The sequence below is a fragment of the Myotis nattereri genome (assembly GCF_964212035.1).
Source record: "Myotis nattereri genome assembly, chromosome: 3".
Taxonomy (NCBI): Eukaryota; Metazoa; Chordata; class Mammalia; order Chiroptera; family Vespertilionidae; genus Myotis; species Myotis nattereri.
In genome coordinates this window covers 161,858,567-161,879,426 of record NC_138077.1, presented here as the reverse complement: position 1 = coordinate 161,879,426, position 20,860 = coordinate 161,858,567, and the positions used below count along the sequence as shown (strand labels likewise).

At 39.9% G+C, this 20,860-nt stretch overlaps 1 protein-coding gene across 1 annotated transcript in view; it reads right to left on the bottom strand.

Annotated features, from left to right (window-relative positions):
• Positions 1 to 20,860, bottom strand: part of SLC44A5 (solute carrier family 44 member 5) — a gene marked incomplete at its 3' end in the record, with an annotated part of 308,159 nt that overhangs the window by 14,983 nt on the left and 272,316 nt on the right. The window contains exons 11-17 of the mRNA XM_081087251.1: positions 20,198 to 20,310; positions 10,209 to 10,340; positions 6,022 to 6,121; positions 3,946 to 4,038; positions 3,409 to 3,496; positions 2,635 to 2,897; positions 1,773 to 1,867 (exon numbers count right to left, since the gene is read on the bottom strand). Coding sequence (XP_080943377.1) covers positions 1,773 to 1,867; positions 2,635 to 2,897; positions 3,409 to 3,496; positions 3,946 to 4,038; positions 6,022 to 6,121; positions 10,209 to 10,340; positions 20,198 to 20,310 — 884 coding nt within the window. The remainder of the gene's footprint in view (positions 1 to 1,772; positions 1,868 to 2,634; positions 2,898 to 3,408; positions 3,497 to 3,945; positions 4,039 to 6,021; positions 6,122 to 10,208; positions 10,341 to 20,197; positions 20,311 to 20,860) is intronic.

Genomic DNA, 20,860 nt, shown 5'->3' with positions numbered 1-20,860 from the left:
TCCTGCTTTTGCAGCAATAGACATGGACGTGGAGGGCATTGTGCTAAGTAAAATAAACCAGATAGAAAAAGACAAATCTGCATGGTATCACTTATATGTGAAATTAAAAAAGAAAGTTGAGCTCATACAAACAGAAAAGAATGGTGCAGGCTGAGTGGTGGAGGAAATAGGGGGAGGGTGGTAAAAGGGTGCAAAATCTCAGTAATAAGATGAATATAGGTCGTAGGGTCTAATGTATAACATGGTAAACAATTAAAATTTGCTAAAAAAAAGAACTTAAATGTTTTTACCAAAAAAGAAAAAAGAAGGTAAGTATAGTGAGGTGAGGTGATGGATGTGTTTATTACCTTGAATGTGGGAATCCTTCTACAATGTATATGTATACCAAATCATCCTGTTGTACACTTTAAACATATTACAATTTTATTGGTCAATTATATCTTAGTAAAGCTCAAAAAGTTTTATATAATTAAAAAATCCTTTGCCCATGTTGAATTGGGTGTATTGTTGAGTTGTAGAAGTTCTTTAGATATTCTAAATATCGGTGGCTTATCTAAGTATATGATTTGCAAATATTTTCTCCCATTCTGTGGATCATCTACTCTCTTGAAAGTGTCCTAGATGCTTTCTTTATTATTTTGATGAAGTCTAATTTGTTTTTTCTTTTGTTGTCATATATAAGAAAATCACCAAGTCTAATGTCATGAAGATTTCTTCCTTTGCTCTTTTCGAAGAGTTTTTACTCACTTTTAAATCATTGACTCTATTACAGATGCCCCCTTATACTCTGACTCCACCTTATACTTTTAGTTTTTATGTTTAAGTCTATGATCAACTTTGAAATATATTTTTTAAAATATTTTTTTATTGATTTTAGAAAAAGAGGAAAGGAGAGGGACAGAGATAGGAACATCGACGAGACAGAAACATCAATCAGCCTCCTGCATGCTCCCACTGGGGATTGAGCCCACAACCTGGGCATGTGCCCCAACCAGGGTGACCTCTGGTTCATGGGTTGATGCTCACCCCTGAGCCATACCGACCTGGATTGAAATATTTTTTATATGATATAAGGTAAGGTCCAAATTAATTCTTTTGCATATAGATATCCAGTTTTACTAGTAACAGTAGTTGAGAAAAACTGTCCTTTCCCCATTGAATGGGCTTATATGTGAGGATTTATTTTGGGGCTCTCTATTCTAGTCCACATCCATATGTCTGTCCTTATGCCAGTGCCACACTGTTTTGATGACTGTAGCTTTGTATGAAGTTTTAAAATCAGAAAATGTAAATGTTCCAAATTTGTTGTTCTGTTTCAGGATTGTTTTGGCATTTAATAATTTTTCAAAGTGCATTCTAAACAGAGTTTATATGTTTATAAGCTATATGTGTCATGTATGAAGATTTATGCCAATGACTCCCATATTTATATTTTAAGTCCAACCTGTCCTGAGCTCTAGACCTGAAACTACCTGACAACTCCAGAATGCTTCTCAATATTAGCATGTCACAAACACAATTTTTAATCTCTTCTTTGAAATTTGCTTTTCCTGGTTTTGACATCTTAGTAAATATCATCACATCCTTCCCATAACCATACCCAACCTTTCAGCAAGTCCTGTTGGCTTTTTCTTCCAAATAGATCCCCAATCTGACCACCTCCATCCTTTCTACCCTGGTGACAGTCATCATGTTTCCTACAACCACCTGCCCAATCTATACTCTTCATAAAAGTCAGAAAGTCTGAGAAAAGATGAATTCTGGAATCTTACCTTTAATACGTTTGTCCAAGTATTGTAGGGCTATCCTAAACATTTGAATTAATGCAAGAAGTAAGGATCCAAATGCTAGAGATCCTGTGTGATATCTGGGCAAAGATAAAATGAGAGTAAATGTTATGATGTCTTTACTATTAACTAAAAGGATGTTAATTAAACAGTTTTTTAGGTAAAAGGGATGTGCAGGGGAACTGATAGGAAAGAGCTTCTTACACCAGTGATGGCGAACCTTTTGAGCTCGGCGTGTCAGTGTTTTGAAAAACCCTAACTTAACTCTGGTGCCATGTCACATATAGAAATTTTGTGATATTTACATCCATAGTAAAACAAAGGTTTATATTTTTGATATTTATTTTATATATTTAAATGCCATTTAACAAAGAAAAATCAACCAAAAAAATGAGTTCGCGTGTCACACGTGTCAGAGGTTCGCCATCACTGTCTTACATTTTCCTATCCAGCAGATTGGTGAAGGTTTAGAGTTTTAAAACATACATATATATTTTGCCCTTTATCTACAAAAATGATACTAATAGCATGTCAGCAAAATATAAGATGTTTGATGTGAGCAATGGAGAGACAGAGCCAAGTTAATCCTTAATCTTTAATATGGTTTCCCCCCCTACCTCTTCTCTCTTGTAACCTATTATTTTTAGAAAAATAGGAATAGTGGCCTGGGCAGGGAGTATAAAGTTGTGGCTATAAAACCAGACAGAGCCAATGAGCATCCATAAATCTTGAATCATACTTTTGAGCTCACTTGTATCTTACCTCTTGAATGATAAGCACAAGATTGAATTATAAGCACATTAAATATAACTTGGAAAACAGACGTGGGGCTCAATGTGGTACTTACCGTATGGCTCGTCCAAACGCAGTAAAAAGTGGATATGGTGGGATGTCATCAGGTTTTCTCAAGGCCCAGTAATAAGAAGCAAAGGCACCAGCAAGGGCACACTGACCCAATGCAATGACAAAGTTTATCAGCCAGAGAAAGATAAATAGATTGAATATCTGGAAGGTAGAGATGTACTGGTAGTACAGGCTGTTTCCACCATAGAAAGCAAAGTTGCACTGAGCACCAGGGCAAGCTCTGGACATTTCCGTTGTGTTAAAAATCTGCACTCAGAGAAAAAACAACATAGAATATTAAATACTATTGTAAGATAACACCCGCCCTGCCTTTTGTTTTGTGTACCCCCACCCCCACCTCCAGTTGCATGTCCTGTTCTTTTTCCATGAACTTCTGCTGTTGTTCCTATTTTCAATCACATCACTTTATAGAATCCTTTAATGAGCTCTGAAAAGTATCTTTCCTTTTCTATCTTATGTTCATCCCTCTTCACCCCCTTTAGTTTCACATTTATTAGTGAGGTTGTTGACAATACCTGCTTCTTGGGTGTATGATAAAACAAATGAGATCAGGAAATAATAGAGCTTTCCTTCTATTCCCCCCCACCACCACCTTTTGCAGTGTTCTCCTGCTAACTCCTGACCCACTCTCTCCTTCTCCAGAGTGACCCCTCTCACTATACAGGGTCTCTATTTCAAGATGACTCCTACAACTGCTAGGTGAAATGTAGTAGTGATCTGTATGGAAGTTAAAGAAGAGAGAGTTTCTTTTACTTACATCTGGGTCACAGGTTCTATTTTCATATTTACATTTCCCCTCTGGGGTTATGACTTTGTATATGGGTGTCCCTGATGTAGCCAAGTAACTGAATAAACTCTATTAAGGATAAATTATTTGCTGGTAAATTGAAAATAAATAGACATGAAAAAAATGCAAGTAACTTAAATATCTTTTGAGAGATTAACTTCAAATAAGTTCTAACATTTTAATAATTAGTCCATTCTTCAGACCTAGAGTAATATAACATGGATCAGCTGCACTGAGAGGCCTCTTAAAAACAGTGAAATATATAGAAGCTTTTTAAGGTTATCCCCAATGATATGTGAAGACAAAATAAAACAAAATCGACCATCTGACCTATAAAAGGGGAAATGCAATCGGGACACTGACACCTTTTCAGAGTTTGGCAGAAAAAAAATAATCAGTTATTTCTTTAGGATGTTCCTAATCTTCCCAGGATGAAAACCACTGAACTCCTGGTTCCTGAATAGTGGGGTGACCTGAGGTTCAACTTGATAAACTACCAAAGGATACACTGCTATCACCGCCCAGTAGCAAATACAGATTGAGAGCAAAAAGAAAGTAAAAACTGGATAAATTAATGTAGTAGGGACATATCCAATGGCTCTGAAATAAAACAAATAGTTGAAATTCAAAATGATCCAGTGTTATAATTTCTCTAATAAATTTTTATTTGTTAGAACTAGAAGTAAGACTTAGACTCGATTAATTCTAAGAACAGTGGTCATAACTAGTAACTCTCATTGGCTGATCATGCTGGTATATTCTTAGTTGGTTTTTAAATTTTATTGATTGATTGTAAGTTAGAGACATTATTTTAATGCTCATGTTGGAATCCTGATCAAATTTCCCCAAACTTTCTCTTCTCTGTTTATTTCTCATAAAGATTTGATATATTACAATCATAACATTTCTTCCTTTTGATTAGATTCTTAGATTTTTAAAATTGAAGAGGACTTTGACAATCATCTCATCAAATGTATGAATCACTCCCTAATTCAGGAATCTTTTTTGTACTCTCTCAAAATATGGTCATAAGCCCCTGGTGATCACACTTTTAGCAAATTACTTGTATATGACACAACTTATTCTACTTCCTACCAACATATTAGAAAATGCTTCCTTATCTGCCTGCCTGTAATTCACATCCACTGCCTTCTGGAGAAGAAATGGCCGCCTTTTAACACAGTACTCCTTCCAAGTAACTCATCCTTTTATTCTGCAGGATAATCATTCTTTTGATATTTCTTCATAAGACATAGTTTCTGAAATGGTCACTAGTTGCCCTGTCCCTAACTACTTTCGAGCGATCTTTGCAGTATATGACATTGGATTAAATCCAACAGTGTTTGCTATAGCCACTGAGAACTCTGGTGGAACTATTTCCACTCCTAATGAATTGAAACATCTTAGATTCTTTTTTAATCTATTACCTTCTTCACATCACTGGTTGAGCTACAGTGTTGTTTCCTTTCTCCCGACACTACTGTTAATTATTGAGCATCCCTTTGTTTACTGTATACTCACACACATTTATTCCAACTTTTTTTTCATTTCTCCCCTTGAACTATCAATCTGTCACAGTGGTATTGGCCCCTTAACACACACACACACACACACACACACACACACACACACTCATATACACATTAAGAGGCATAACGGGGGGTGGGGGCAGTAACAGTGAATTGCACAATATCATATTATCTTAAAAATCCAGACAATCAGTAGTTTTCAGTGACTAATGATAGGGCTTCCATTATTGTGGGAAGGAGAAAAAGTTTAATTTATCAAACTGCAAGTTTGATAATTTGGTCCTGAGTCATTAACAACGTAGTTTCCATCATCTTAAATAGAGAGTATGATCTGTGGGCTTTCTTTGTTTCTTCCATGCATCATTCAAAAGTTTAAAGTACTATTCTCAAGTCACCTTTTGGAATAGTTTGGAAACTGTAGGTGTTATATCCCAGCATGAATTTATGAAAAATTTAGTGTTTATTTTATAGCATTTTAAAAATAAAAATGGCTCTGAGTATAAAGGTTTTCTAAATTAAGAGGTGTTGGTACAAAATATGTAGTCTAGTACTGCTAGCATCAATTATTCTTTCTATTGGCAAATTTTGTCATTCATATGGCAATGGTAATAGTATGTAATTGATTTTCTAGAATAATGGTGGTTTAAAGTTCTGCAAATGATCTCAGCCATTAATATTAACAGGTGACTCAGTATGGGAACAATACAACATGCAATATAACTAACTGCTACATAGCACTTTATTGCCTAGTTTCACATATGTTATTCTCCTACCATATATTTGGTGTTTTAAAAACGTGCTAATATATAGACTAGACAGGTTTTAACCTTACTTTACCCCATGATAATTGAGGTTTTAGGGAATATTGAAGGACATATTAGCATGACCTTTTAATAACTGTCTGGCTGATCTCAAACAAGTCATCTTAAAGGGAAAGCAAATTTCTTTAACAAGTCTTCTTAAAGGGAAATTAGTCTGGGGCAGCTACCCAATAGGCAGCGCCTGGCTGGGCTGACAGATACACTCTAGGCGAGTTTTTCCGTCGGGGTCTTACTTGCTCCCTTCCTTCAGGAGGGCGATGGAGATGCGGATCCGGTCTCTCAGGAAGATCAGCAGGAGGATGACAAGCACCTCGAGGATGCTGAGGATTACCACTTTCAACAGAAAAAGAAGTCAGCGTGCAGCACAGATCAATCCCCAAAACACACTTCCTCTGCAGAAGTTAGGACCGAGCTTCATGGTTATTTCTGCCAACTCAGACACTTCATTGTTTCCGCCAATCTTAGAAATTCACTTTCAAAACCCACAAGAAATGCTAAGAAATCTAGATGAAAACCTTTAGCTGAAGTTTGAACAACTCAACCGGACAGACTTTATGTATGGAAACATTTCAGGCCATTTGTAGAAATGGGAAAACAGGCATGGAAGGAAGGAAGGGCTGCCTTAGGCAACTCTTAAATGTTTCACTTTTTTCCTCTTTATTGATTAAGATATTACAAATGTGTCCTTATCCCCCCAATGTCCGCTCATCCCCCCAATCCTGCCCTCACCCTCACCCTCGTCCTCACCCTAATCCCGTTTTAACTTCACTGAGTAAGAGATCATTACAGAAGAAACTTTTTGTCTGCCCTGCTCACAATGCCTCTTTTTCTTGTTGTTGTTGCTAATCCTCACCCGAGGATATTTCCCCCCCATTCAGAGTGGAAGGGAGGGGAGAGACAGTGAGAGGGAAACATCCATGTGAGAGAGACACATAAATTGGTTGCCTCCTGCACGGCCCCCGCTGGGCCCTGGAGCAAGCCTGTAACCGAAGTATGTGCCTTTGCCCAGAATCAAACCTGAGAGCTTTCAGTTCTCTGGCCGAGGCTCTATCCACTGAGCCAAACTGGCTGGGGCACAATGCCTCTTTATTAATTGACCTTGCAGATTTATATAGCAGGCTTGTGGCTGCCCACATTTTTATTCTGTGACTCCACATGACCACCATTGATGGTATCAAGTTTTAAACACAGTCCATCTAATAAAAGTCTCAGAATTAGGACTAAGATATTCTAGGTCAGTTTTGAGTTAGTTTATAAACTTCTTGAACTAAGAGTTATGCAAACTTAATAAACGATGTCAAAACTATCTTCATGTGAGGTAAATAAATCTGCAAAGAAAGAATAAAGTGTATGCGTAGAGACAGAGAGAGAGAGAGAGGAGGGGGAAAGAAATCTTGGGTTCTTTTTTGGCTTTTGTTTCCTGGATCTAGGTACACTTGAAATCATCTTTCTGTTTTATTTTTTAGTTTGGAAAGATACTTATACATTCTTATAAAAATACCTCTGCCTTGGCTCTAGCTTGCTCCAATTTTATTTTATTTTCAGCTATCTTGAATTACTTTCTTTTTATTTGAAGCCAAATAGTCTTAATTACTATACTTCCTCAATTCTAAAACATACCTTTAATTTAGCAATATCTTTTTAGGAAAGTAAAGAAATCCATCATTAAACATCTATTCATTAATTATAAGATGCATCCTGACTTCAGAGATGTTAAAAAGTGAAAAGGTATGATCTTAAAATTAAGAAAATATATCACTGCTAATAGCAATCTGAAATTACAAAAGAAACTTAATGGAAAGTTAATTAAAATTTCCACCTGTGAAAGAATCTATTCCATAACACACTTCCTAGAGAGTTATTCTGCTGATGCATGAACATCTCTCCACTGACAGGGCACTCATTATTTTATCCTACTCTTATACCACTAATATTCTGATGTTACATCACATATCATTTAGTATTTCCAGATAAGTGGGAATATCTCAGTAATGTATCATTTTGCTACTATAGCTTTTTTTAGTTAAACTGTGTATTGATGTTTTCATGCACATTTGATTCTCTTAAAATAGAAAAATGAGCCCAGAATTGTGGAGTATAGCCATAATAAGCTAAAATCATTATATTCTTTGGACAAACTTAAAATATGAGATCTATCAGAATTGCTTTATATTTGAAATTGCATTGATAAGAACACTGCATATTAAACTCTACCTTTATGAAATTACATGTTCAAAATGGTTATATTAGAGAAATTTAACTGTCTTTTGGATTTATATAATACATTCCTTCCTTGTGTTTGAATGAGAAAAAACAATATAAACACAATTTTTTGAGACCCTATAGAAAAGCTGGTATAATTATAACTTCACAGAGGAGGACACTAGGATAATTAACAGTAGAAATGAAAATACAACTGTTTCCTAACACAATCTAAGATTCATAAGAATTATATTATTGTTTGTATAACTGTTTCTTTCAATTCATGTAATCAAATGTATGCACTTGTCTCTGGCACCTAGAACTTTGTCCAAATACAAGTCATCAATTAATATCTGATAATTGGATTATGAAAGCTGAGGCTCATTTGAGGAAAACTTAGCATTTCTAGACTTGAAAATAAAAGCAAGCTCTGTATTTTCCTCAAAGTCTATCTCCTAATTTTCCAATAGCAGATTCTGATAAAGTCAATGATATTCGTGCTGAGGTCCTTAAGGGACAGCAGTGGGAGGACCACAGAACCAGTAACTAAGATTCATGTGAGGGTTTCAATACATAATGGATGAGATTTGTCATCTTTGGAAATGATAGCTAACAGTAAGTGGGTTGCTGAGGAGATATATAATCACTTCAAATTCAGGGAAAGTGATTAGATGGGGATGTAAATTCCAAGATGTCTGATTTTTACAGTTAAAAATGACTATAAATGAAACAATTCTTCGGCAAAATAGTTGAAAAAAAAAATGGGTATGTTATGTGAAGAGAACTAGTCTGATTAGAGCCAGAAATGGGAAGCCAAAGAGCAAGGGTTTGGTGTTCTGATCCAGCACTGACCAAGGAAAAGAGAACAGCCCAGCCAGTGTGGCTCAGTGATTGAGCATCGACCTATAAACCAGGAGGTCATGGTTTGATTCCTGGTCAGGGCACATGCCTGGGCACTAGGATAATTAATAGTAGAAATGAAAATACAACTATTTCCTAACACAATCCAAGATTGGCTCAATCCCCAATGTCGGGTGTGCAGGAGGCTGCCAATCAGTGATTCTCTCTCATCATTGATGTTTCTCTTTCTCTCCCTTTCTTTCTGAAATCAATAAAAATAAATAATGAAATAAGACCAAGACCAAGGAAAAGAGAACAATTCCATTGGGTAGACAAAGGAATCTGGTGGGGGCTTGTGTGCAGCAGGGCCAGGTCATCAAGCTTGGCATGGGCCTGAAGGAAACAGCTCTCAAAGCTATCTGAGGCCTTCTGCTAAAAAAGCTCCTCATTAGCAATCTTGGTCCCATATGCTTTGACCCCAGGAAAGAAGTGTCCAAGACAGTCAGGGAGAGTGTAAAAAAAATAGTGTAAACCTACAAGTATAAATAAATAAAATGGCACTCTGGCGACTATGTGAGCCTATACAAAAGTTTAATGGCTTTTAGGTGGCATGGCAAAATCAAATTTATGGGATGGGACCCAGACCTGGAATCAGGATGCCCCACCAAGACACTGACCCCTCTGAGCCCCTGGGCTCCATTACTAAGCTTCCTTGACCATTTCTTACTTGGCTTTCAAACTTCAACAATATAAAGATGAATTTTTTTTAAAGCAATATGCAATTAGAGAATTTAAAAAATTTTTGATGAAAGCACATGAATCTCGAAGTGCAAAGAATATTATAATAAAACCATTCTAGGAATATAGGTTTAAAGCCATCTCTGAAATCATCTTGCTTTAAAATTTTGTTAATATGACCCTTAATGAATTTGATAATCTGAATAAATAGTTCAAAATACAAATTTATTTACTTATTATTCCAATTCATATAATAAATAGTTTAAAATCCCTGTTATAAAAATTTTATTTTTATCCCCTTTTTCTTTTTTTAAAAACAAGTTTGAAAAATCAAACTTGTTTCCTTTTAAAATACCTTTCTTGAATATCAGGTTAATGACTATAAACATCCACATCCAAAGCAAGTTAAAGGCAAAAACTTGAAATCATTGTCAAATAATATTTCCTTAGACTATATGATAAATTCCACTCAATGACTTTTCCATTTACTGTAGCTAGTAGAATTATAAACACATTTACTTTAATGAAATTAATGATAAGTGTGTTCAACAGGTTACACCAACCCAAGCTTTCCTTTAGACAAAAATATGCTTTCTCATTATTACAATTTTAAAAAAACCACTTTTTAAAATCCACTCACTAAATGCGAACCATGTTTGTTTCAGTTGTAAGTACATGCTTATATCAGTCTGAATTCCGAGGTCATATATAGTTAAGTGAGAATTGGGGCGTTCCTGAAGATTCCTGTATTGCTGGTAACAGTGCCATATTCCTTGAAAAAGACGGAAAAAAAGACTAATATAAAATGTTATTTTCTGAAACATAAGTTATACACTTACAACAAATCTACATGTATTTGATCAGCATGGTTATTTCTACAAAGGCAAGATTCATATTTATATAGTAAATATTTTATGTTGGTCTAATAGTCTAAATATGCTACTATATTCAATATCAGAGTTTTCTGTGTTTGTTTGGATGACTATGGCAACATTTGGCTTTAAATGTCCTATTGACTAGAAACAACCTTAATCCCCATCAGTAGGGACTGGTTAAATAAGTTATGGTATACTTGCTCAGTGGAATACCATATTCCCGTATAAAGAGGAGAAAGTCTAATGATATCAAATAATTTCTGTGATCTTTTGTTAGGTGAAAAGAGCAAGGTACAAAATGACAAAATGTCTGCTATAACTTGTATAATAAGAACAATTTATATATATTTTTTCTTGTACACACATAAAGTCTCTCTGGAAGGATACACAGAAATATAATATTTTTTGCTTGCAGGAAGAGAAATTTAGTGACCACAGAATAGAATGAGAAGGAAAATTTTCACTGTATAAACTTTATACTTTTTGAACTTTGAAGCATGTGAATGTATAATCAATCTAAAAGGCAAATTTAAAAATTCATTCAAATAAAAAAAAAAAGCCCTTTTCAAATTTTTTTTGATAGTGAAGTCATGTCTTTGTGGAACATCTAAAGCATATTCTTATCAAAGTTTGTGTCTAGGCAAGGCAAACAGGGACTAACCATATTTTCTCCCAAACTCTATATTTTAGACTCTATAATGACTTCTTTTTAAAAAATTTCTTTATTGATTAAGGTATTACATATGTGTCCTCATCCCCCCCCCATTGCTCCCTAATCCCCGCACTCATGCCCTCACCTCCCTGGTGTCTGTGGCCATTGGTTAGGTGTATATGCATGCATACAAGTCCTTTGGTTGATCTCTCCCCCTTACCCATCCCCTCCCCTACCTTCCCTCTGAGGTTTAAATGGTCTAGATAAAGTGGCAGTAAAAAGAAAATAGAGTTAAGAGGTCCACTAATTTTAATGACCACTGGGTCTGGATTAGGTCCATTGGAAATGTCCCAGAAATAATGGGGGGGGGGGGAAACACCACACACAGCTTTTTGAACCCCTAACTATAAACAAACAGATTTTTTTTTTTTTTGTAGATATAAGGTGAAGGGGAGAGAGAGAGATAAGACTAGACTAGAAGGTGAACTAAGTAGAATTTCTCAAAATAAAATAATTGTTAGATTAAAATTAAATTGATAAATTAAATAGAAAATTAGAGAATTAATGAACTGAAATTACCCAAAATAGAGCAGAATGTGGTACAGGAACAAAATATGATCATGTGCTAAGAGGGATAGACAATAGCTTGAGTAGGCCCTAATATATATGAGTCATATTTGAAAGTTATTGAGTGAGAATTTTCTAGAACTGATGAAATATATAAATTCATAGATATAAGAAGCTCTAATTATACCAAGGAGAGTAAGGAAAGAGACGTCCATATCTAGTCATACATTCTTTTATTATTTTCTAAAATATATTTTTATTTATTTTTAGAGAGAGAGGAAGGGAGATGGATAGAGAGATAGAAGGATTGATGAGAAAGGAACATTGTCGATTGGCTGCCTCCTGCACCCCTCTACTGGGAATCAAGCCCACAAACTGGGCATCTGCCCTGACCAGGAATCGAACCAGTGACCTCTTGGTTCCTGGACTGACACTCAAGCTTTGAACCACACCAACCGGGCTGGGCCATACATTCTTTTATTTGTTCATTCAACAAATGTCAATTGAGCAGCTACAGTGCACTGGCACTATTCTAAGCTTTGGCGATAAACAGACAAAGGTTCTTGCTAGCCTGAGGCTTACAGCTTAAGTGATTATCTATTAGAAAGTGATATTTGCTATGGGAAAAGAAAAAGTAAAACAGGTACAGGGGGGATTGAGAGTATCCTAATAAAACAAGAGTACAAATTGGAATATTAGTAAGGTAGACATTTTGAAAAGAGATATGAGAAAACACTTGAAGGAGGCAATGGAATTAGCCATTGGAGATAAGGGACAAGTTCCAAATAGTGAGTATAGCTAGAGCAAAGGCCCAAAGGTAGGAGTGTGTTAAAGAAATGTCTAGAAGGCTGGTGTGGATGGGTGTTCTGAGTAAAAGGGAGAATAGTAGGAGATGAAGTCATAGAATTTTTGGACGGCCAGAGACTTACAGATTTTATTTTCCTTAGGGGATTTCCTTTATTTCCTGTAAGCTCATCAAAATAATACACTATATAAAACAATCTATACTAACTAGAGGCCCAGTTTATGAAATTCAAGCACTCAAGGGGTAAAAGGGTCCCTTCACCCAATTTCTTAGGTGTTAACAATTTAAACATAACCATTATACAACTAACAAACTTTGGAATATATTTTTCTTATAATCTCTTTAATGTTACTTAATCTATTTACTTTGTTTTTGTTAATCTTCACCCAAGGATATTTTTCCATTGAATTTTAGAGAGTGAAGGGAAAGGGAGAGACACATTGATTGGTTGCCTCTTGCACATGCTCTGATAGGGACTGGGGGTCAAGCCAGCAACTGAGGTACATGCCCTTGACTGGAATCTAACCTGGGACCTTTCAGTCCAAGGGCTAATGCTGTATCCACTGAGAAAAACAGGCTGCAGCTTAATTCATTTACTTTTAATCTATATGTGTCTTTATATTTAAAGTGGGTTTTTTTTTTGATTCACCCTCATAATCTGTCTTTTAATTGGTGCATTTATGCCACTGACTTTCAGAGTGCTTACTGATAGAGTTACTGCCATATCTGGCGGCTTCTGGGGCTTCCGGGGCCCGCCAGCAGCCTTGGACCGGATCAGGTCCCGGGCGGCAGGCAGGCGGCTCCTGGGGCTTGTGGGGCAGGTGTGCTTGGGGCCGGGGACCAGATCAGGTCCCCAGCTGCAGGCAGGTGGCTCCTGGGGCTTGCGGGGCGGGCGTGCCTGGGGCCGGGGACGGATCCGGCCCCGGGTGGCAGGCAAGCGGCTTATGGGGTCGCCCACAGGGGCCTGGATGGCGGCTCGGGCTGGCGGCTGACACTGTCCCGCTCTGCCTACAGTATGCAAATTAGCTGCCATCTTTGTTGGCGGTTAATTTGCATAACTCACTGATTAGCCCATGGGAGGCATAGCGAAGGTATGGTCAATTACCATGTTTGGCTATTATTAGATAGGATAATAGAGGAATATGCAAATTGTCCAGGACACCATCACAGTAACAATATTGACTAAACAGCAGGCTGTGTAGGGCAACAAGGCTGGCATGGGGATTAGTGAGGTACGACCAAACAATGAACAGCAGGCTGTGTGGAGTGACCAGGCCAGCAGGGGGGTTAGTGAGGGATGACCAAACAACTGAACAGCAGGCTACGTGGGGTGACCAGGCCGGCAGGGGGGGTTAGTGAGGGATGACCAAACTACTGAATAGCAGGTCAGCAGGGGTGGGGGAAGGAGTTGGGGGCGACCAGGTTGGCAGGGGGGCAGTTGGGGGCAACCAGGCTAGCAGGGGGAGGGGCAGTTAGGGGTGACCAGGTTGGCAGAGGGGGGCAGTTTGGGGAGACCAGGCCAGCAGGGGGTGCAGTAAGGGGCGACCAGGCAGGCGAGAGGGGCAGTTAGGGGTGACCAGGCTGGCAGGAGGGCAGTAAGGAGTGACCAGGCCAGCGAGGGGGGCAGTTAGGGGTGACCAGGCTGGTTAGGGGGGCAGTTGGGGGCAACCAGGCCAGCAGCAGGGGAAGTTATGGGAGATCAGGCCAGCAGGCAGAGGCGGTTAGGGGTGGTCAGGCTGGCGGCGGGGGGGGGGGGCAGTTAGTGGTGATCTGGCAGGCAGGCAGGTGAGCAGTTAGGAGTCAGCAGTCCTGGATTGTGAGAGGGATGTCTGACTGCCGGTTTAGGCCCTATACCGGGGATCAAGCCTACACCGGCAGTCGGACATCCCCCAAGGGGTCCCAGATTGGAGAGGGTGCAGGCTGGGCTGAGGGTACCCCTCCCCTCATGCACAAATTTTGTGCACTGGGCCTCTAGTATAATATGATTTTTATGCCATTATTTCATAGCAAGAGAGACCTTAAACTATTTAGTTCCTTCATAATGGTGGATGTGAGTCTCGGCAGTGTTTTCCTATTTCTTTTTCTATAGCTTTATTGCTTTACTTTATCTCTCTCTCTCTCTCTCTCTCTTTCTCTTTCTATCTCTATCTCTCTATCTCTCTCTCTCTCAAGGTATGACCCCCTGGGCTTTAATCCTCCTTCCTCAATAATATTCATGCACAGTAACAACAACCAATATTATTTATTGAATAACGGCTATGTGCTAGGCAGTTTTCTAAGTACTTTATGTACACTATTTTATTTAATACAGATTCCTATTATATAGATGCAAAAACTAAAAATTAGAGAGACTACATACTTGCAGAGTTCACATAGTTAACATGTAATGAATCTGGAGTTGTGCCTTTTTCAATCTCCAAATCAGTGCTTATAATAATGTTGTTATACGGCCTCTCCTGTGTAATTCTTAATTTGTTCTGGCCAATGAGAATTGTTCCTCTGCTATTCATAAGCACTTGCCCAGAAATAGCCTGGCTTTTTCTCTGGTCAGTATGACACATCCACATTGTTCTCCATCCCAGCAAAATGGGCTGCTGTCAGTAGGAAATGGTTGGTTTCCCATGATATATTGACAGTTGATTTACCGAGATAGTAACAGATGTCAGTTACATACTGTCTTACTTACACTTCCCAATCTAGTTGGACATTTCTCCACCCAATGAATAGCTTCAAGCTTACTTGCAACACCATTAATTGCCGGGTTAGCACTACCTAGGGAGTCAATAGAGAGCTAAAATTGGTTGTTTTACCTGCACTTTTTATATATTGACCATCTTTCTCCCTTTTGTCATTGCCAAACTTGGACTCTTGCCAATTTCAGATTTTTCTTGCTTGTTAAGACAAGTCAGTGAAATCAATAGCAAACTTTACTGGCCTTCACTTCCTGATGATAATAAAAGGGTGATTGAATCACATGCTCAGACTCTATGTTGGCAAAGAGCAGAGGTTACTTTGAGCTCCAAGCAGAAACACAAAAAAGGGCTTTTAAACAAAAGGCTTTCTGGGGAGTTTCTGATGAAGGGACAGCAGGTCTTCCATCAAACTGACCCACCTGTTCATGGGCATCTGCATGGAAGGAGCAGATAGGGAACACCCAAAGAGACCCAAATGATTAGAACCTCACTGAGGATAAAGAGGAGGATAGTCGCAGTAGAATGCTTACTGTGTTCCAGGCACTGTTCTGAGAGCTTTATACTCATTGTCTCATTTAGTCCTCACAATCTTGTGAAATGGAGATATCATTGCAACAATGGTATGGATAAGGAAACTGGGTCTTATAATCATTAAGAAACTTTTCCAGAGTTCCCCAGTTATACATATGGATCTGGGATTAGAACTCAGGCTACCTACTGGACCTGGGGGTTCTACAGCATTCTTCTTTTTCAATTACAGTTAACATTCAATATTATTTTATACTAGAGGCCGAGTGCACAAAATTCATGCACTCGGGGGGGGGGGGGGTGGTTCCTTCAGCCTGGCCTGTGCCCTCTTGCAGTCCAGGAGCCCAGTGATTGATTGCCTCACAGAGAGAGGCCCCGCCCACCGTCACCAGCAGGGTAGTCTGGGCCTCCCTCTGCGGGGCGATCATGAGGGGATGGTGGGGGCCCCCCAACCAATCACATCGCACCCGCCTTGGCAGCGGCAGTCAGTGCTGGGTCACTGCAGCACCCGCAACCCAGGAGGGACCCAGAGGTCAGCAGTTCAGCCCGCTTGCCAGTCCCCGCCCACCTGAGCCTGCTGCGCGTGCAGCCTGGTGTTCGGTTGTCTGTCCGGTCATTTTGAACGTTACAGACCCTGGCTCTTTATATATTAGGATTAGTTTCCACTCTACAGCATAGTGGTTAAGATATTTATAAAATTTACGAAGTGATTCCCCCTGATAAGTGTAGTACCCACTTGGTACCATACATAGTTATTATAATACTAGAGGCCCGGTGCACAAAAATTTGTGCACTCGGGGGGCAGGGAGGGGGGGTCCCTCAGCCTGGCCTGTGCCCTCTAGCAGTCTGGGACCCCTCGGGAGATAACGACCTGCTGGCTTAGGCCTGCTCCCGGGTGGCAGAGGGCAGGCCCAATCCCTAGGTGCAGCCCTTGGTTGGGCTCAGAGCAGGGCCAATTGGGGAGTTGGGGCGCCGCCCCCTGTCATACACAGAGCAGGGTGGATTGGGAGGTTGTGATTCCACCCTCAGTCACGCTCAGGGTAGGGCCGATTGGGGGATTGGGGCACCATCCCCTGTCACACTCAAGGCAGGGTCGATGGGGAGGTTGCGGTGCCACCCTCTGTCATGCACAGAGCAGGGCCAATGAGGGGGTTGGGGCATTTCCCCCTGTCACTCACAGAGTAGGGCCCATCAGGGGGGTTGGGGCTCTGCACCCTGTCACGCACAGAGCAGGGCCAATCAGGAGGTTGGGATGCAGTCCCCTGTCATGCACAGAGCAGGGCCCATCAGGGGGTTGGGGCGCCGCCATCTATCACCCACAGAGCAGGGCCGATCAGGGGGTTGGGGTGCCGCCACTCTCACACTCAGGGCAGGGCCAATGGGGAGGTTATGGCTCTACCCCGTCACACACAGAGCAGGGCCCGTGGGGGGGGGGGGGGTGGTTGGAGCGCCGCACCCTGTCACACACAGAACAGGGCCGATCAGGGGGTTGGGGCACCGCACCCTGTCACACACAGAGCCACAGGGCAATCAGGGGGTTTGGGCGCTGCCCCCTGTCACACTGATCCCGGTGCTGGGAGGACTCGTGGCTCCACTGATCCTGGTGCTGGGAGGCATATTACCCTTTTACTATATAGGATAGAGGCCTGGTGCATGGGTGGGTGCCGGCTGGTTTGCCCTGAAGGGTGTCCTGGATCAGGGTGGGGGTCCCCACTGGGTTGCCTGGCCAGCCTGGGTGAGGGGATGATGGCTGTTTGCAGCTGGTCACACACCCTTCAGGATGGGGGTCCCCACTGCGGTGCCTGGCCAGTCTGGGTGAGGAGCTGAGGGCTGTTTTCAGGCTGGGGGTGACTGAAGCTCCCAACCGCTCCTTTTTTTCTTTTTTCTTTTTTTTATTCTGGGCCAGCTTTAGCTTTGAGGCTTGGCTCCAGCTCTTAGGCCTCCGCTGCTGAAAGTAGGTTTCTGGCCTTTGCTTACAATGTTGCGATCCTGCTGGCTGAAGCCCAGCAGGTTTCTGGGGTTTTGTTTAGCTTCTATGTTTGTTACATAGTTGCTTGCAGCTCAGAGGCCTGCAGGGGCAGGCGGGGAACGTTGGAGTCCTCCGTCACTGAAGCAAGCAATCCTCATGTTAGTTTCAAGCTGCCTGGCTGCCGGCCGCCATCTTGGCTGACAGTTAATTTGCATATCTCGCTGATTAGCCAATGGGAAGGGTAGCCGTCGTACGCCAATTACCGTGTTTGTCTTTTATTAGATAGGATTATTTACTGCATTCCCTGTGTTGTACTTTATATCCCCATAACTGTTCTGTAACTACCAATTTGTATATCTTAACTCTTCACCTTCTTCACAAAGCTCCCCAACCTCCCACCTCAACCATTGGTTTTCCATAACTATGAGTCTGTTTCTGTTTTGTTTGTTTGCTTAGTTTGTTCTTTAGATTCCACATATAAGTGAAATTATATGGCATTTGTCTTTCTCTGTCTGATTTATTTCACCTAGTGTAATACCCTCTATGTCCATCCATGTTGTCACAAATTCTTTTTTATGGCCAAGTAATATCCCATTGTATGCATGTATCACATCTTATTTATCCAATCATCTATTAATAGCCATTTAGGTTGTTTCCATATCATTGTAAATAATGCTTTAATGAACATAGGGATGCATATATCTTTTCAAGTTAGTGTTTTGGATTTCTTCAGATAAATATCCAGAAGTGGAATTGCTGGGTCCTAAGGTTCAACCGCTTCCTTATACTGATATGTGTAAAACACTTCTTGTTTGAGTGACAGAAACAGGAAATTGTTATTTTGGTGTCTGCTACCATAAACTGCTTTTCAATCCAAATGGTGTTGTAGGGGAAATTTTTCTTTTGAATAGAAACCTCCCAAGCATTCATATATTGGCCCATGCATTTATTAGAGGACTGAAAGGAAGCTGTCATGAGTGTCATACTATTCCTTGGGAGAGACTTTGACACTTATTTTTTAATGTCACATTGTACTCCTTTTGGAGGGATTGAGTCAGTGGTTAGATTTCAACCTTGAAATAAAGTTAACTCTCTATCTATTAAGTGTAGTTCAGAATACCTGCCTCTAGAGCAGTGGTTCTCAAGCTGTGGGTCGCGACCCCTTTGGTGGTCGAATGACCCTTTCACAGGGATCGCCTAAGACCATCCTGCATATCAGATATTTACATTACGATTCATAATAGTAGCAACATTACAGTTATAAATTAGCAACAAAAATAATTTTATGGTTGGGTCACAACATGAGGAACTGTATTTAAAAGGCCAGAGGTTGAGAACCACTGCTCTAGAGAGGGATGCCTCATGATGGTGTACTGGCCAATTATTAAAATGTGTGACAGTGCCTGGATTAAAGGTACTAAATTGAAAGGGAAAACTAGATCACACTTCTGTAACTATGCAGATGTGGCCTTTGATCAACCAGAAAAATTAAAGGAATAAAATAAGTTGTCTGAAATGTTTTTCATTAACCTAAGAAGGATCTTTTTATTTCCTTCTTAATACCCACAAGACATGACACCAAAGGCTGCTAGTGATAAAGAGTAGAACATGTTAAAAACTTTTTTTTTCAAGATAAAGAAGAATTCTGGTGAAGATGTGAAGAAAAGGAATCCTCGTGCACTGCTGGTGGGAATGCAGACTGGTGCAGCCACTATGGAAAACAGTATGGAGTTTCCTCAAAAAATTATAAATGGAACTCCCGTTTGACCCAGTAATCCCACTATATCCCAAGAAATCAGAAAGGACATATGCACCCCTATGTTCATAGCAGCACAATTCACCATAGCTAAGATTTGGAAACAGCCTAAGTGCCCATCAGCAGATGAGTGGATTAGAAAACTGTGGTACATCTACACAATGGGATACTATGCTGTGGTAAAAAAGAAGGAACTCTTACCATTCACAACATAATGGATGGGCATGGAAAGCATTTTGCTAAGTGAAATAAGGCAGTTGGAGAAAGAAAATATCACATGATCTCACTCACATTTGTGAAATATAATGAACAACATAAACTGATGAACAAAATAGATCCAGAGATAGAGAAGCATTAAACAGACCGTTAAACTTCAGAGGGAAGGCGGGGGGAAGGTGGGGGGGGGGGCGGAAACGTAAGAAGATCAACCAAAGGACTTGTATGCATGCATATAAGCATAATCAATGGACACAGACACTAGGGCGGTGAGGGCATGTGCTGGGGGGTGCGGGTGGCCAAGGAGAGGTCAATGGGGGAAAAAGAAGACATGTGTAATACTATATGTAATACTTTAAACAACAAAGAATTTTAAAAAATAAAGAAGAAAAAAGTTACAGAGAAAATATATGCAAACTTAAGTGATATTTCTCAATTTAACACTTTTGAGGGAAGGAAAGGATAAAAAAATTCACTGCAAGAAAATACTTTTTGGCAATTGATAATGGCAACTGGAAAGAAAAAGGTAATTTTGATATTTGGTGACCTTATGAGGGGTGATACCTACCATAGCCTATAATTCCAAGCACACCCAATACGAAGATCCAGAAGAGGAATCCAGCTATGAACCTCAGGAGTAGTAGAAACAGCCAACTGAGGAGCATGGCGATTGTCAGGCCACTAGCGGAAAAAACACAACACAGTCACAGGGTCAAGTGTGCTAACCATGACATAATGAAAATAGCAAGAAAACACTTTTATTCTATTCAAAATAATTCTCAGATCATTTTATTTTACCTAGCTATAGAAACATTTGTAACATTTAAAAGCATAAACAATGGTTTCTGATAAGACTTTGTATGAAAGAGTGGGACCATCAGGAATTTATACATGACTCATCTTCCTGTGCCTAGGTAAACTCAAGCTTGGTATCAATCATTGTTGATGGAAAAACACAATTCCTCCAACCTACAATTTGGCCTATCTGCCACAGTTGCCATGTTCTCTTTCTTTTTTCTTCACACCTACCCACTGTGCTGTTCTATCTACCTGGATACCTTATGGAAACCTTATGCAATATAGCTGTCTAGTAGTCAGGAAAGAGTCTTAGGACAGAAAGACAGTAAAACTAACTGCCCTGCACAGATCCTGAACTCATAATTTTGTAGTCATTTTCACTATGGTCTATTATGTCTACGAGTATGTAATATCTGACATCACAGACATCTAG